Below are 18,248 nucleotides of genomic sequence, written 5' to 3' on the forward strand. Positions count from 1 at the left end.
GGCACATACAAATATTCATCAGATTTTACACACATCATTAGTATTGTATATCATGAACTTATTGTTTTCCTGCTGGCAGAAAGTCATTCGAACAGTGTTCACGTTGCACCATGTCTCATGGTTCTTTCGTTTTAGGGGAGCCTATTACATTGTGCCCTGATCATCACTATTATGTGACCAATATCTAAACATATAATCTATGTCATAATCATTATGTTTCATAACAATTTTTTTTTCTATATACTAAAATTCAGATTATTTGGATTCGCAAAAAAAAAAAAAAACCCAACAAAAAACAAAAAACAAAAATTCCAAACCAAGATTTTGTCGGTGATATTATCTGCAAATAATACTGGTATTGTACAAAGTACTATTATGGTTAACAAAAGACAATGGAAAGCACCTTTCCCTAAACTTGACTGAGCATTACTACTAGTAGGCCCTATATTTCCCTTCAAGGTCTTTTTTTTAATCATTTCATAACAAGGGAACATGCAAGTCATGCTTAGTCTATTTATAGTTGCATTCCAATCTCTTTTATTAGTCATAATGCAGTACTTTTAGTATACATAAGCAATTATTATTGACAGATGATGTCTTCATTGACATGCATAATCTTGTTTGGAAGGTGTTTTTTTTTTTGGGGGGGGGGGGGGCAATTAACAAATTCATAGGCTTCTAAATGGCAAGTCATATTTACTATAGTGTTGACAATAGAATGGTGAAGAAACTTGCACTTTCTCCTCATATACAATCAGGTTTCAATGGGTCCATACACATTTGGAATACAGTACTGAGTGAATGGGTAGGCCTATACGTATGTGTATGGTATAGGCGGAACCATAATTACATGTATATAGGTACCTATTATGGCAAGACGTGTAACAATAAATTGGAACGAGGAAGGTTTACTTTGTCTGTATAATAGTGTGCGTGTGAGTGCGTGCTGTTCCATAATGTGTGCGTGTGCATTGCAACTTAAACAGAGAAGTGTAAAAGAGACATAGGCCCAACAAGTGCTGAACGGAAAAGATATACCCATTAAATACCAGGGAGAAAAGACGACCACGCACGTAAGAACCCATAAAGTTTTTGTAGAAAGACAGTCTTTGCAAGTGGTACAATCAAGAGAAGACGCAACGCCGATAATCACAATGATCTTCACATTGTGCGGTCGCACACCCGAACTTGGAAGACTGGAGTGTCATAGACGAATCCTAAACGACCTTCGAGTGATGAAGGGGAGGACGATTCTTCCACTCTCCTGAATGTGAATCGATGCAGGAGACTGGTAAAGAAGACAAACATCTGCTTCCGAGCCACTGACTCTCCAATGCAGATTCGTTTACCTATTGAAAAATAAACAAACAAACAAACAACAACAAGGTTCATTATCAGGAAACTTCTTGTTGGATCTTATATCACAAGTGACATATAAGGACGCTTATGTTTGACACCTCCAGGTTTGGTATCCCTACAGCATCAATAAACGTGACTGATTCCAAAACTTCTGGACCCAGAGTTCTGGACGCGATGTCCTTGATTAAAACTGTCACTGAAACACTTTAAAATCGATTTTTTTTCTTCATCTTTTGGTTCTTTCAATGCCGTGACTTCAGCAAAGAAGAAACCCATTAACTATAAACAAATTTCGATTAATTTTTTCCAAACAAGTCGACGGTACATTTACATCACATTTTGCCATATTCCATCCCACAAAATTTTATAAGGGGAATGATAGGGTCTACGTGTATAGGCTACAAGTGTATTTTCGGTAGTTTCTCGCTGCCGTGATTTTTTCAAATGGGTTAAAAAATGCTGCTGGGATCTGGAAACACTAATGACAAATTTAGAATAAAAAACAGCAACCAACAAGAAAGGTAAAGGCCCACCCACCTGTACAGAATGGAATCAATTCTTCCGGTTTGATGCATTCACCGCTGTCACTGAGGAATCGCTCTGGCTTGAACTCGTCTGGGATGTCCCAAACTCGGCTGTCTCTAGCGACTCTCCACATGTTGGATACAACAAGCGTTCCCGCGCGAATGTCATAGCCATCCACCTTTGTGTCTGCCCCACACCTGTGGGCTACGCCGAGAGGGGATGCTAGTCCCATACGCCGGATCTCCTGTAAGGTTGCTTCTGTGAATGGAAGACTAGGGCGATCGGAGAGCGTCGGAAGTCTGTCTCGACCAACGATTCGATCGAGCTCGTCTTGTACTCGTGTCTGGACGTCTGGATGGGCCACCATGTAGAGTATGCTCCACTTGAGGGAGGCGTTCGTTGTCTCCGTGCTGGCACCGAACATATCGCCGATGCAAACTTTGAGGTTGACCTCATCAAATGATGACGAACTGTCCTATTTAGAGAAGAATTGCATAAAATGCACACTTACTATAATGTTCAAAATGGTGCTTGACTGGCTGAAAATGTCTCAAATTTAGGACATTCTCTGCGTCACTTAGTTAAAGGCAGATGTTCACTATACAGAGATGTTAACTACTAAAAAAAAAAAAAGAGGAAAAGAAAAAGGTTTAACAGAGATCCATGACGATCAACGATTCCTCTAATCGAAACTAATGATGACACGGGTAATTTGAAAATGGAAGGGAAGTAGTGCCCCCACACAAACACACACACACACATCGCACATTATCAAAAGCAAAACAAAACCAAAACAAACAAACAAACAAACAAACAAACAAACAAACATTAGTCAAGAACAAAGCAAAACAAAACAAAGTAGGGTGTATACCTGACTCGTTCTCTGAATCTCTGAAAGGTAGAGATCAATAAAGTCTCCAGGATTCTTGGGTTCGGGCTGGTTCCGATGTTCGCTGACGATCTTCTCAATGACGCGGGTGAAATTCTCGACGCCTTTCTTGATCTTGTTGGCCGGGCTGAAAGGAACTTTCGCTAAGATTGGTATAAAGATGAAAATCCCACCCGACGCAGCTGTGGAGAATGGCAGAGACCAGAAAAATCGATGTTCACTTCTAGATCGCAAATTACACTGTATCATCCATTCGTTACTTTGTTTTTCATTCATATACTAGTAAATAAAAGTCAGCACGTAGAGGGCAAAGTACTACCGACCGCAGCCCGCACGATTGATAGTTCACAATTACCACATTTTGAGAGTATATTTACATCTACAGTGAGAAGTTAGAGTAGGCCTACCCAATGATGGGGAAAAAACAACAGGTGTTGGGTGTTATCGTAACATATTCCTGGATATTGTGTATGTGCGCCTAGTATATGCGTATTTGTGTATTATACGGGATGAAAAAAAAAAATCAGAAGTTGTGGAGTTAGACTTTGTTTCTTTTTGCTAACAATGGCGCAAAAAAAAAAATGAAAGCATAAAAAAAGAAAATGAAGTGCGGCTTTTTCAGACTTTCGTACAGTGATTTCTGCCGTCTTCCTATTGAGCAAGGCCCAAATAGCAGTACATAATGCTGTTATGATAATGGTCGGGCACTATACCCCTTTGAATATTATGATAATTAATATCAAAGGTCAATGGTAGTGACGATATAGAGGTCAAACGAGGTACAATGTGGCAAATATGCGAATGCATGGTTAACCGTGGGAAAAGAATGAAGCGTTTTCAGATCTCAAATGGCATGAAAAAAAAAGAGAGAATAAAAGAAATTGTGTGATTGTCTACTCCTTGGAGGGAGAGTCTTTGTACCTCAAACCCACCTCGAGACAGTAATCATACGGTATAAATAGAGCGAGATCTTCCTTCCCCATGGTCACCCTTAACATCTCTCATGGAGCGAGAAGTTTCTTTTCTTACTGTACAAAATGTGAGTTTAACAAGAAAAATAATAGAAGCATTCGCACATACTGTTTACATTTCCCATCACAGTGGTTTTAACGTTGGGATTTTCATGTATTACACCTTTTGCCTGGCGAATGAATTATACCAACAACTTTTTAACACAACGCATGTTCAAAAGAAAAAAAAAAGGTTCTATTATAATCATCTTACTCGGCGGAGTGATTTATACGATTCACCCTCCACGTACTGGAACAGTTTTAAATGTTTACGAGACTGCAAACAGTATAGATTTGCTCTTCAAATGTCTTAAAACGTAAATTACAGTCATTCCAATTGATTACTTTCTTTTATGTACTTTTACTGCATGTATATAGGCCTACATCTCAAATAATAATCATTCAGATTCCGTGGAGACATGTACACTGTGCAAAGATACCTGCGTACACTGTGTATCATAATGTAGCTACATGTACTTATAGTGTAGCGAGTTACAACGTAATGAATTAATTTCTTCCCCTGAAACATCAGTGTGTGTAAGGGGGGGGGGGGGAGGACTTTTTGGTTTTGGCACACAAATAATGGTTGTCATGGCGGTTTAACAGTAAAAAGTAGCGGTAAATAAAATAATTTTGTTTATGATTGTAACCCTTTTAGGTTGTTTTTTTTTTTCACTGCTATTTACCTTTGAACAGAGATCGTGGCAATATTGGATTTTGCAAATTTGGTCACCACATAGAGTGCCCTCCTTGAACCAAAAAGTGCCTTGCGCCCCCACTATACCTAGCTTGAGGTTTTCGTTGATGATCTCCTGGAGTTGATTGAATGCAGGCTCTGTGTAGTTGAAACTTTTCCCGAACAGCAGCACAGAAATCACGTTGGAAACGGCGCAGTTAAAAAGCTTGTGTGGATTGAGAGGCCGATCCTTCATTAAAATACGAGAGAAAACTAATGTATCAATATTAAACCTAAATTCTTTGGATTTCCCCTAGTCGAAGGTGATAAATCATTATCTTGGCCTATGCATTTTTTTTTTCAAAGTAACCGCACAAATTACAAAAGTAACAGTTCTTGGTTGCTTACCTATCATATAGCTTTGGTTTGTTTTGCGACTAAACAAAGTTTAATGCTGGTCCTAATAAGTACAGTGGCTGTAAATTATCATGACGGCTCTCGAAGTCACGGTAGAGCATACAACTATTATAATATTACTTTCCATTCTTTTGCCAAAAAGCAGGAGAAATTGACCATATCGGCCGGTTTGGTCAGAGAGACGACACTGCGTAAGACAAAAGCGCTTCAGCCATATTCGGCTATTTCAGTTCAAGAACATAAACTCAATGGTGTGCGTAGTGTAACATTTACGTTGCACATCACTCCTTGCTAGTTATTGCATACTTACGCTTCCAAACGAGTGTGGTAAAACGGAGTTCAACGAAAATGCTGATAATGATAATACGATAATGAACAGAATAATAACAATAGCCATCATCGTCATTATGATAAAAATATTAAGAAGAATTTTTGAGATGATCCAGATTATTCATTTCTTTCTATGTATCTATTCATGCATCTATGTATAAGTCACCAGAATTTTGGCCATCTCTCCGAGAAGCGTGTGAGCCTCAGCGTGAATAATATCGTCGATCGTTCGAGGACCACCGTTTAGCTTCCTTAAGGCACTGTGAACAAACTGACGATGATCCTTCCAAACTTTGCCTGAAGAGCCAGCTATGCCTGGCAGAAGGGAGATAGTGAGAAAGACAAGAGCAGTACAGCTGTGAGAAATCAGACAGAACAAAAAATGACAAAGTTAATACTGGTGTTGTTAGTGATAATAACGCAAGTGATACGACAGAATATAGAAATATCTTTAAGTTCAATAGTGCAGTAAAGCTTCCCTCGGAAGACGCTAAAATGAACCTTTCGTGGTCTCCACCTATACGCTAGTGTCAGCTCGAACCTCTTCCTAAAGGTATATACCAATGTCTTGAAAGTGCATGATAACAGTGACTGTCTCTATATTGACATGAGGCTTCTGCGGTTACTGATTTTGCCATTAGCGAGCTTTAATTCTGCGACGCGAATGCTATGACGACGCAGCCTCCATGGTTGAACAATATAAACAGCTATCTCGCGCATGTGCAGGACACCATTTTTTTTTATTTTTTATTTTTTTTGCCTTAATAACGTCGTCGAACTAAAGCTCGCGAATGTTAACTCGTAAACACTTGAATGTGAGAAGAAGGGAATGTGTCGGAATGCACGGGGGAAGAAGAAGAAGAATTAATGGTCATGATGAGGATGATTATCAGTAAAGTTTAAAAGGGCTCCAAACTTTTTTTTTAAAGATTATTAAAAACCTTATTATCTCACCAATATTCCTCCTGTTGAAGAAGTCCTCAATGGGGACGATTCGAGGTCGATCCTGAATGTTTGGATTCTGGAAGGCATCCTTTATCAACTCGTAGCTGTTGAGGATGACGATGTCCGTCGTGAATATGCGCAGCCTGTAGATGTCGCCGTACTTCTCGGCAAGGGCAGTCAGCAAGTTCAGAGGTGACAATTTAGAGCTGCATCACGAAAAGAAAAAAGGAAAACAAACACAAAAATAGGCAAATAAAACAAGTAAACGATGCCACCAAAAGCACATTACATCGTCGTAGTAGCCAGCTTGGTGCACTGACAGAAAAATTGCATTTGGAAGAAGAAAATCAGATTTTATGCACGATAGTATAGATTAAGGATTGTAATATTCAACAAATGATAAGCTCACAATGCCATCTTGACGTGCTTTCCCACTCGCAGTCAGGATTAGTAGCGTTTTATTTAGATTTGCTTCTCGAATCAATTACACATTTATACAATGTATACATTCATACGAGATGATTTGAAGGAGTAGCGTAGATATCCATGATGTCAGATCCTATTCTGAACACCATATCAACATTAATTCTTCTAAAAGACAAACTTGCTACTGCGTGGTTTTCCCTTTTGCGTCATAAAATCTTGCTTTTATTTTAATCTCTTTTACCTTCCATGCGATGTACGGATGAGTGGATTGAAAGCACCATCTGTGTAAGGTGAAGACTAGTCTTCTGCAAGGAATTTCTTTGATAATGATTGTCAATGAGAATAAAACCTGGCAGTTTATATCAAACGGTTTTATCTATTGCACTGTCTTCCCTAGTATACTCTTCAGAAATATTCATAAGGTGCATTATTATTTATATTTTTAAAAAGTGAGTGGTGAGTATAGATGGTGAGTTCATAGTACAAGCATAAACTTCAGCGTGAGCAAAAACTCATTTAGCAGCCTACACAATGTATTCTCCCCCCCCCCCCCAAAAAAAAAAAAATATTATTTACAGCGCTAAATGCATTGATGTATTTTTGGTGAAAATACACGAGCGAATAAAGGGCGATACATCCGATGACATCGTTTTCCCGGACGTTTTATTTTGCCAATCTTTCGGCCTATCTCAGCCTTTATCGCGGCTTTGTTACAATAAACGATGTCCCCATGATAAATCATAATCTAATCATAAATTAGTAAAACATAGCCCCGTCACTGGATGTATCGCATGGGCATCACGGGCGGGGGCTGAATAAACCCAGAAGTGGAATCAGAATAAACCCGAAAGAGAAACGCACCCCCCCCCCCCCCACCTTGAAAAAAGCTGGTGACGCCCCTGTTTCGCCCTTTTTTGCTCCCTTATACTAACGATGCCCATGCATCGTAAGTAAAAAATGATGTTTAGACACCTCACACTTTCTCGCAGTGAATTACCAGGCCTATATGTTTATCATAAGTAGACCTCTACCTAACTAAAGTCGGTATGTTGCCGAGCATGGGCCAGCTGGCAGGCCCGGGAGGTAGATTGACTCGAGTCCATGTCCGGCTGGCCAGAATCCATATTGCTGAGAGGATGACCGCGATGATGGTCAGTAAGAACCACGGGCTCGACGAGAGGGCGGTTGACTCCATGTTGTGTATAGCCTCTTGATAATGTTATGCTATCTGTCATTCATACGGTACAACAGAAACACGAGAGTTGTGAATTAGAGCACTGTCTACGTACGTTACAACCCGTGGTTACAACAGGAAAGCAGGTGCATCAAGAACAAAAAGTGGTATTAAAAACAACAACAACAACAAAGAAATCTGGGAGCTGGGCATGACCCGTGACGTCTGGGCTTGCTCATACTTTGTGACAATGCAATGTAGGGCCTATAGCGAGAGAATACCGAACGTTGAATCTGAAAGACACATGAGTTTTAGTCTCATTTTCTCCCCTGAACAATGAAATCATAAATTATAATTATAAAGGCCGTGTCACACCTTTCTGGGCAAGCCTTGAGTGCGACTTGCGAAGAACAACTTTTACTACCCCGAGGTCCCCGCAGATGACCCGTACATGACAGTACCTAGCACGTATCTCACCCGTAGTCGCTCGGAGGTGCGCACGCAGATCTTTTTACCCGCAACCATGTTTAGGCCCTGTCACACCTTTCCGGGCAAACTACGCGGGCTTGTTGTATGTGGGGATTTTCCAGCATACCGGACAATTATTTCTGAGGGCGGACAAGGATTTGGGCGAGTCAGTGCATATGTCTTACTTGCTGGACGCGTTCTACTTTCTATTGGCGGGCATTCTGTGTGACTTGCGTGCAAGGCGCGTGGGGGCTGACAATTACTCATCAGTGAAGGAATTCCTCTGAAGGAATGGCAGAAGTCCCACAGAATGTCATTATCTCGGCCGCATACGGGAACTGCGAAGTACCTGCGTGGGAGTTGCCTGCGATCGAGGTGCTGCCGCTAAGGGCCTCCTACTGGCGTTCTGCGTGGACCTCTGCGGGCAATCCCTCAGTACTTTGCAGTAAGTCTCGCGTAACAGAAAACGGATCGGTTTCAAAGCTCTCACGCAGGTCACACGGAATACACGCAAGTAGAAGGTAAGTAGCATGCGTCTAGCAGGTAAGACAAATGCAAAGCTCGCAAACTTTCTTGTCCGCCCGCTGAAAATTCTCCTGCGTGCTGGAAAATCCCTACTCGCAACAAGCCCGCGTAGCTTGCCCGGAAAACTATACGCCGTGCGACCTGTCGCGACACAATATGTGTACAGCGACAGGGATGTGTATAGTTGGCAAACAACGTGAAAAGCGCATGAAAGCATAATGATAATGGGGCGGGGGCGTTTTTTTTTTTAAAGACGGCACAGATTGGGGCATGGCGCGTGTTAAACCTATGGGAAAAACGTTGGGTTAGGGTTTATGGTTAAGGTTAGGGTTAGGGTTAGGGTTGGGGTCAGGGTTAGGGTTAGGATTAGGATTAGGGTTAGGTTTAGGGATAGGGTCCCCAATCTGTGCCGTCTAAAAAAGACACGCGGGCGGGGGGGGGGGGGGGCAACGTGGCGTGGTTGAGTAGGCACGTTCATTTTGAAATCTGAAAAAAAAAGCTGGTCAGGTCTAAAACGATATAAGACTACACCACCTGTAACAAACACTGGTATGGTATACAGATGGTTCAAAAGTAAACGAACAACCGGGTATTATTTTTCTAAACACGACGTCTGCACACACCGCCAACGATAATGCAGCGCATGCATGCATTCACGTGTACAGTATTCATTTCCCCCGAATCCCCCGAGACATGGGTACACGATATTTTCTGGAGCGTGCATAATATGCCCCTCGATTGAAACGTGGTCGGAACATTATGGTTTACATTACGACTGAAATGTGAGGTAGTGTTAGTTTAGGCTTCATTTCCCGTCATCCACCCACACATTCTCCTGACTTCTCACCTTTCTAGTGCACATGAATCCCCGTTTTAGACACCTTGGCATGCGGTTGTGTTGTAGCCTTGTAAACGTGCGTTCTCCAAGGCACTGGCAATGATACAACAGAGTGCATGAAACCCATGCAGCTTCAACAGCCAGAAGTAGAGGTTCGGTGAAGCATGGGATGGGTAAAGCAGGGAGGTGTGCTTATGGTGGCCCTGAATGTGTTGGCTGCAAAGGGTGCTCACTGATACCCACAGATTCTCACTTCGTTAGATTCTTGACCACCTGTGTAGAACTTGTGACGTGTGCACCCTTCCATTGCATCCTTCTGCTGCTAGAATCGCGCCACCGCGTCACTTGACACAATGGGGGTGCGTGTCTGGTCCAGGTATACTCGGACTTCAACAACAACAACAACAACAACAACAACAACAACAACAACAACAACAACAACAACAACAACAACAACAACAACAACAACGACAACAGCAGCAGCAGCAGCAGCAGCAGCAGCAACAACAACAACAACAGCAACAACACCAACAACAACAATATATATTTTTTTAATTTCTGTATTTGCTATTTTTCTACGGAGATGTGGCTTGTCATACCAAGGAGGTATGATACCTCATATGCACACTTTCACTTAACTTGAAAATGATCTCGTCACTGCGTATAATCATGATGAAATCCGTATAGGCGCACACATTTACGAAGACAAAAAAATGATGTTGAAAACCAGCATCAGTGACACAGGTTAGGAATGTTTTAACTTGGAGATTATATTATAGTATAGGAGTATTTAGATTTATGCATTAGAATGTTTTGCTTTAATTTTTCGGTAATGAATTGAAATGGATCGAGGGCTTATCCAACCTATCCGGAATTGCAGTCTCATCAAAGAAGAAAAAATAAAACAATGAAAGGAGCGTGTATATCGGATGGTTTCGTAGTTGATTACCGAGGCCAGAAAATATCCATAAGTCCAAATACATAATTATATTCTTCCCTTTTCCACACTCGGGCCTTCACACGGAAATAGTGCACCAGAAGTGTGCTTCCGGAAACGTTGTATACGGCAACAAAAGGGAAGACACTAGTCTGTAGTGTTGTCAGTCATCGTAGGAATGGAGGGGGGGGGGGGTATATAATAATACACTCGTTCCTATCGATATATGATTATGTATGCGGGACCGAAATACTGGAACGATCTGGAACGATCTCCCCCTTTGAACTCACAGGTTGTTTTTCACTATCATCCTTTAAATGCAAATTAAGACAGTATTTATTGAATAATTACATGAATTCAGCTCATTGAAATCTGTTTTGTGCTGTACAGGACTATCCCGCTGTACTGTACTCCAGAGTAGCTGTTTGTGCCCTCAAATTCTGTCACTGTGTTTATGACCTATTGTATATTCTTCCTTCTTTAAGACAGTTGGGCGAGGTAACAGCTGGTATTTTAATTTTCTCTGCCCTGTAACTGGTTGTTGAATGTCTTTTTTTTTGGGGGGGGGGGAATTTGCAGGTGCATTTGTTCCCTCCTTAATACACGCAATGTAGAAATTTCTAATGCTTTCTAAACCATATCATTGTTATTATATATTGAGTCATATTGTTATTATTGCCAGAACGACAATGGTTCATCCGCCTACAGCATGTGGCTTATCCGACCCCAAATCTGCATGAGAGAAGAATTTGCTATATAACTGTATAATTGTACTTGTTTTTTCCTTATGTTTCGGTCATTGTTGTACCCGTGCATGCTCCCCATCTTTAACTCGATCTTAATTGGGACCTACGCTCAACAAGCTCGCTTTTAAGTAGGTTCCTTCATATTTCTTTAGCATTCTTTCACAGATTCCAAACCTCATAGATCGACCGCTATATGTTTTATATATTTGCAATATTTTATGTATGTCTCCAGCTTGATATCATGTACTTCATTTAATTTTGTTATATTTGATGTATTTTTTCATCGAGAAATATGAAAATAAATTGAAATTGAAATTGAAATTGAAATTGATATTTCAGACATGAATAACGTAGTTCAATGAATTTTGTCGTCGTCGTCGTTGTTGTTGTTGTTGATGATGTTGAATTCTTAGTTTCCTGCCTTGAGTTCACAGAAAGAAACAACTTAGCTATGTTGGTAGATCATCACCTTGAATTGAAGGAAGTATTTTTTTTTCCAAACACTTTATATATTTGCGATGGTGTAAACACCTCCGCGGTTTACTACACGTTGGGTTGTTCTGCGCGTCAGTATACTGAATATCTTTAAAGTGTATATACCCTGCCAAACAATAACAAAAAGAGCCATCACCTCTCCCTCCCCCCCCCCCTCTCTCTCTCTACCTATCTATCAATCAATCTTTCGTGGGCAGCTATACATTTCATACCGCGTATAGAGTACCAAAGTATACATGATGTCATAGCCCTTCATCGCCATGGAAACTGGTTTGAAATAACCTCACCAGGTTCGAATGTCGTATTCAGTCGGTGTCAGTTAACACTATTGTTACACACCATTATTCGCACCTGGTTCCAACTCAACCTATAACAAAAGACTGTAACATCATCACCTTGGTACTCTATATAAGATAAATATGCCGTGAAGTTCAGAAATAGGACTGATATTTTCTCAAGTGTTTCCTCCTTGCAAATTTAATATGGCGGAGAATGTGAATATTCTTTCCTTTTTCATAAAACAGGACTGATATTTTCTAACATTGTTGCACCTTGCTATAGTTTTCCCTTCGCGTGTACTACGGCAGAGAGTGTGAATATTCTTTTCTATATCTGTGATGTCAGAAAAGTCTTGGGTTCATGTGTAGGCTACTTGGTATATAGAATAGGCGAAGGTAGACCTAATAATCATAACAACAACAACAACAACAACAACAACAACAACAACAACAACAACAATCAACGACGAGGACAACAAAATACGTTTTGTTTTAATGGATGTAAGTACAGTATTCATTCTTCGTTCAGTCTTCAAAATGACTACGTGATGACTGGTCGATTTTGCTGTTGTTCCAAACTGGTTTCGACAGCGTGTACTTGTAATGACTGCTTCACGACTGCATGTCCAAGGCACATCCGACATGAGTACAAATTCTATCGTGACTCTTTAACCTTTCCACGGTATGATTGTCAATGACTAGCAGCTTACACAATACATCTATATATACTATCAAAACTTAGGGATATAACCTACATTGTACACGGGCAGAACGAATTTCAGCAGATTCTAAATTGAACTGAAAAAGTGAGTGGTTGTTCTTTTGCCTAGTATAACTTGAAATCAACGTACGGGGAGTATGATTATGAATACACTAGAATAAATGCCAAAGCAGAAAATCAGCTTTTGTAAATATAATTATGAATATCAGAACAAATGCCAGAGCCTGAACTCAGGTCATTGCTCACGAAATGCAATAACTTCCATAGCTTTGGAAGAAAGACATTACCAGCTATATACCCTTCGCGATGCATTTCATCTTCCACGTATACTCGAACAATTTTCGTTAAAAAATATCGTCTATATCACTTCAGTCAATTTTCATTACAACATTATTTGTTATCCCAAGGTTCCACAATTATGTTCTCTTTTCAATTTTACTTTGTTTTGATTATGTGACCTTATTCTCTGTTACCAATGAAAGTGAAATGTTTATGTTCTTTTCGAAAAATGAAATAAAGTTTGAATTGAATTGAATTGAATTGAAGAAAAAAAAAAAAGACGATAATCCACCAGGGCCCAGATACTGGAGCGATCTCTCCCCTCGCCCTTTAAACGCAAACTAAAAGATTTTTTTTTTTTTTTTTTACTGAATGCATATCTTGTAGACAATAAAAATTGATTTGCAGCGTCTTATATAAATGTGATAAATTGCTGTACATTCTTTGCTCCTACTATCCATACCTTCTAATCAACACGCTGGAGATTGCAAGTTCATCTTGAAATTCATCATTTTCAATTCCGCAGTTTATTTCAATTCCGCATGTGGTTACTTGTTCTCATTTTATCACACACTGGATTATATGTGAGAAGAATCTTCTGTACCCCCGAGTATTAATAGTCATTCTCTTTTGTTTATCCTTTTTCTTGATTCTCGTTGATTGATTGGATTGGAAATAAACTATGATTGAATTGAATTGAACTGAATTGAATCCTTACTTTTGGTCTTTAATTGTACCCGTGCTCCCCATCCTTTAGCCCACACTAGGCTTTTGTTGGGACCTACACTCAACAAGCTTTGCTTTTCAGTGGGTTCCATCGTATTTCTCTTTGCATCCTTTACTTTGATTGAAAATGACACATCGACCGCTATGTATTATGTTTGTATTCCTATTTCTTTATGTATGTATCTAAGCTGGACATTCTGTATTATCATATTTTGTTATATATCATGTATTTTTCATCGAGAAATACGAAAATAAAATTGAAATTGAAATTGAAAAATCCCCCCCTTTTCTACCAAGGTCGACTGCACGCTACGTGCTCCTGATAATAGTGTCTGAATAATTGACCATACACTTTCTTGTGCTATTTATGCCGAATACTTACTTCCAATGTAACAACAGTCTTGTATATACCAGAGTGAACAATATACAATAATCACGTTTCATTCTGAAAGCAAATGAAAACTCGGTCACATAAAATCAGGTTTCACATAACTTGAGTTTAGTTTAGTTTAGTTCTTCTGGAGTGTCCTAGAGTGTCTATGTTTTGGAAAAAGATTACTGATTTTATTCAGTTCGCTTTTAGAGAAACAATTTTATTAAACGAGAAATTATTGATCATTGGAGTGGAATCAAAGAGTACAAATGTAACAAACATAAATAAGATATTGATATATGCGCAGTATGCAATTTATAAACAATACATGATGCATTTATTTCAAGGGCATTCATACAATAGTTTGAAAATATGGATTAGTTTTAGAAATGAAATATTGTTAGATAATGTTTCTGAGATAGTAACAAACATGATGAAATCATTTACTTGGTAACCAATGAAGAATCTGTACTTTTTGAGCATGTGCTCATTCATTGTTTAAAAAAAAAAGAAATCGCTTGACGTAAAGCTTTGGAAATGAATGAATAAAGTACCTCTGTAGAGGATTTAAAAAAAAGTTTAGTTTAGTTTAATTTAGTTAGGTATACCTCAATTCCTTTATTTGGTATTATCATTGATTTGGTCTGAACTTTCTTATCCGCACCCCATTTTTCAGTCACAAACAGGACTCGTAGCTAAACAAGTTTGATTCATGCATAGGTTCTGTCATACTTCCCCTTGTTCAACCCAAACCGTAATCTCAACTTCGATCAGTGGTTATTACCATATAATTACTGTGTGCATATATTATAGACTCAATAGAAAAAAAAAAATAAATCCATGTTAAAAACTCATTTGTTTCATTGAATAGTCTCATGTCTAACCATCTCTGAAACAGTATACCTTCTTCCCTTTTTTTTTTCTTTTTTTTCTGATAGCCCTTAGAGACATTTATAATGTGATAATGCGCTATACAAGTATTGTGAATAATATATATATATATGTATATATATATATATATATATATATATACATATATATATATATATATATATATATATATATATATATATTCTTTTTTTTGGTCACTGTTGACAAAGTGCAAGAACTTGTACTATTATTTTCAATTCAACCTGATAGAGAAGTATGAAATGAACTAAAACTGATACTGAAATATAATCACAAAAATTATATTGCGTAAACTCTTTCACGACCAAGATGACTACTGCAATATTGTATTGACATGCCATGAAGTATTATACAGTAGCAACGGGTGTAATGGGTGAACTTAATTTTTGTACAATGTGCAAAAAAAAATAAGGAAACGGAGTTGGAAGTCGCAACTCACTTGATAATGAAAGGTAAACACTCATACAGAAACAAATACATGAATGCAAGTGAGATGTTGGCGTCATGTTACCCGTGTGACGTCTGAATCAATAAATGCTAACAACTAATACAATATTTGTAATGGCGCTTTTTATGGGGGGGGGGGGGTGGTTCTCCACTTCATGTCAGACACGTTTCTGTTAGATTTCTTTCATTTACCTATAAGTCTATCCGTTTATGAGCATGATGAGTAAGTTTGATTAATCATGTACAGTTTTGTCACATCATAGTTAGATTGCTGTTGTTCCACTGCGTTTCTTATTTGTACAATAAATCATTGGGTAACATAAAACATACTGAAACTGAAAATGAAACGTCTTATCGTGACTCAGCATGGTTTAGGATAACATCTGTAGAGGTGTTATGGCTTGACGATGATAACAGGAAGTTGTAAGTTCCAGCACGAGTCTCGAACACGTGATTCACGGCATTTTAGTGAGTCTTTGTACTAGGATGAAAGTACTAGGATGAAAGTACTGTATTGTAGTCGAGAACACCATATTATGTCCCCCAGAATCGGTTTTTCGCATTGATAACTTCCAACATGATCAAACTGTCTGAATCTTATTTCAGGGTCTAAAAATGTAACATCTTATTTATACTTTGCAGAAAACCCCTTTCAATTTGGTTAAAGTGGTAGCACAGAAATGCGGATCGTTGTAAAGCATGACATGTGACTGATTCTTCCTAGTTTAACACAAAAAGTCATGGATTCTCTTGGAACTGCGTGAATGTGTGAACACAATGGACAGGTCTTGAAGGGAAGGGATTCCTGACAATACCATGTTCTACAAAAATCCCCATTTCTCTTTGACCAGTGAAGCAAATCGGATGAGGTTTTCTGTAAGATATGGGTAATAAGTTGTAGTTTCATACCCTGACATAGTATTTGGATTGATGCACTATTTTTAAAGGTATCGTTGAGGAGGCTCCCGTTGTAATTTTTTTTTTTTTGGGACATACGGTATATTATGATATAATAATAATAATAATAATAGCTGGTTTTTATATAGCGCATTTATATAGCGCATATAAAATAGGCCTACTTCACTGATAAATCCTCTTTTTCCGATCGGTTGAAATTTGAGGTGTTATTCAATAGTGGATGTTATCTGCAGATGCTTAATAGTACCGAACTGTCCGATAGTGCTAAATTGCCCCATAGAACCAAAATAAACCGCCCTCTTTTGGTTAGTTGCGGTACGTTCAATGTATACATGTATACTTATATGTGCGATCGCAATACAAACGTTATTTTCAGCGCAGAAGATAATCCACTTTTGTTCACAATACAGTGTGTAAGTTTTTTGTTTTTCCATAATCTTTTATTGATTCCATATTCAATACAATTTCATGATAAATCGAATCTCATGTATTACAGAATCCACGATTCAACAAAACACAATTATAATGAAATCAAACCAAGCTGTACTTTCAGCAGAAACAGTGCATTCGTAAAGAATATACAATGCACCGAAAAAACAACAACAACATACACTGCTTACTTACTTTCATTAAAATCAAATGGAGCTGTCCTTTTAGCATGACGGTGCATTCATAAGAAAAAAAGAATATTTACATTAAATGGAGCTGTACTTTCAGCATGACAGTGCTTCATAAGAAAAAAGAAATATCTAACACATCAATATACACCCAAATAAAATCGATATACAACCAAATGGAATCGATATTCCCTTTAATCAACCCCCCCCCTCCCCCTCCCTCTCCCAACTACCCTTCCCCTCCCTTCCCCCTTCCCCGTGGACATCTGGCTCCGGGTCTTTCCATACTTATTTTCAAATTTTCCCATTTACTGAAATGAATGGTTAAAGTTCCCCTCATTGATGCTAATTTCTTTTCCTCAAATCTATCCTCTAATATCTTATTTTTCATTTCATTATAATATGTAGGCGGCTTTCCATATTCTCTACTTTTAAAAATCAAATATTTAACCAAAATTAAAATATAATTTAAATTGGTTAGCAAGATCGATGTTGACCACGACCACGCAAAAATTTCATGTAATTTCATTCGGTATATAAAACAGATATTCACTTTTTTTAATCGGCACATTGTTGACATTTATCATTGCCCCTCGGCTCGGGAGCTCAAGTTAAACTCCATGCTCTGACCTTCGGAACCAGCTCCTCGGGTGATAGCATGCTATTATGCAGATCCCTCCATGGCAACACAACAAGTATATAGAACAATGGCTTGAAAACAGTCCATGTCTGTATTATACTATTTGCTATACAATTTGTATTACAGTGATAACTGAAGGTTGGATATCTTGATAATTAGTGAAAATTGGTGTATTGTCGCTTTACCATGCATAACATTTGTGTATAACAACGATGTACAAAATGTAGGCCCTATCATCCCGGGATAGCGACAGTCGTATAATAAAAGAGCGCGTCAGTCATTATTTTACACTGGTCGATTCTATCTGCAAATGACACCACGTCCAAGACGCTGTAAATGTGTGGTTTGATTTTGTTGCACAAAACTTCTTAGTTACATCAAGTCTTTTCACGACATGAAATTTCACGCTTGCTTATTGAACTGTGATTGTAAAAAAAGAGCGCGTTGAGAATATGCGTCAGCGTTTTGTCGCATTCAGGTTGAAAGAAGTTACACGGACCTTCATCGTCTTTGGCTAGTAAACGTACCTCGATCTGTGATCCTATTGGTCGGTTGGTTGACTGTCGTCATTGCTTATCGT

The 18,248-nt window shown here is 38.7% G+C and overlaps 1 protein-coding gene across 2 annotated transcripts; it reads right to left on the reverse strand.

The window, feature by feature from the left end:
- Window positions 1-963: 963 nt before the first annotated feature.
- On the reverse strand, window positions 964-9,871 carry LOC140229127 (cytochrome P450 2U1-like). Of its 2 annotated transcripts, none has more exons than XM_072309394.1 (8): window positions 9,592-9,871; window positions 7,609-7,805; window positions 6,161-6,357; window positions 5,373-5,515; window positions 4,568-4,709; window positions 2,756-2,955; window positions 1,897-2,359; window positions 964-1,349 (listed from the first exon to the last, which is right to left on the reverse strand). In XM_072309394.1, the coding sequence occupies exons 2-8, from the start codon at window positions 7,770-7,772 to the stop codon at window positions 1,162-1,164; spliced, it is 1,497 nt and encodes a 498-aa protein (XP_072165495.1). In that variant the 5' UTR covers window positions 7,773-7,805; window positions 9,592-9,871; the 3' UTR covers window positions 964-1,161. The 2 variants fall into 2 exon arrangements, with proteins under 2 accessions (XP_072165495.1, XP_072165494.1); XM_072309393.1 differs by having other exon boundaries at window positions 5,373-5,521.
- Window positions 9,872-18,248: the final 8,377 nt, after the last annotated feature.

This window comes from Diadema setosum, chromosome 5, assembly GCF_964275005.1.
Source record: "Diadema setosum chromosome 5, eeDiaSeto1, whole genome shotgun sequence".
Taxonomy (NCBI): Eukaryota; Metazoa; Echinodermata; class Echinoidea; order Diadematoida; family Diadematidae; genus Diadema; species Diadema setosum.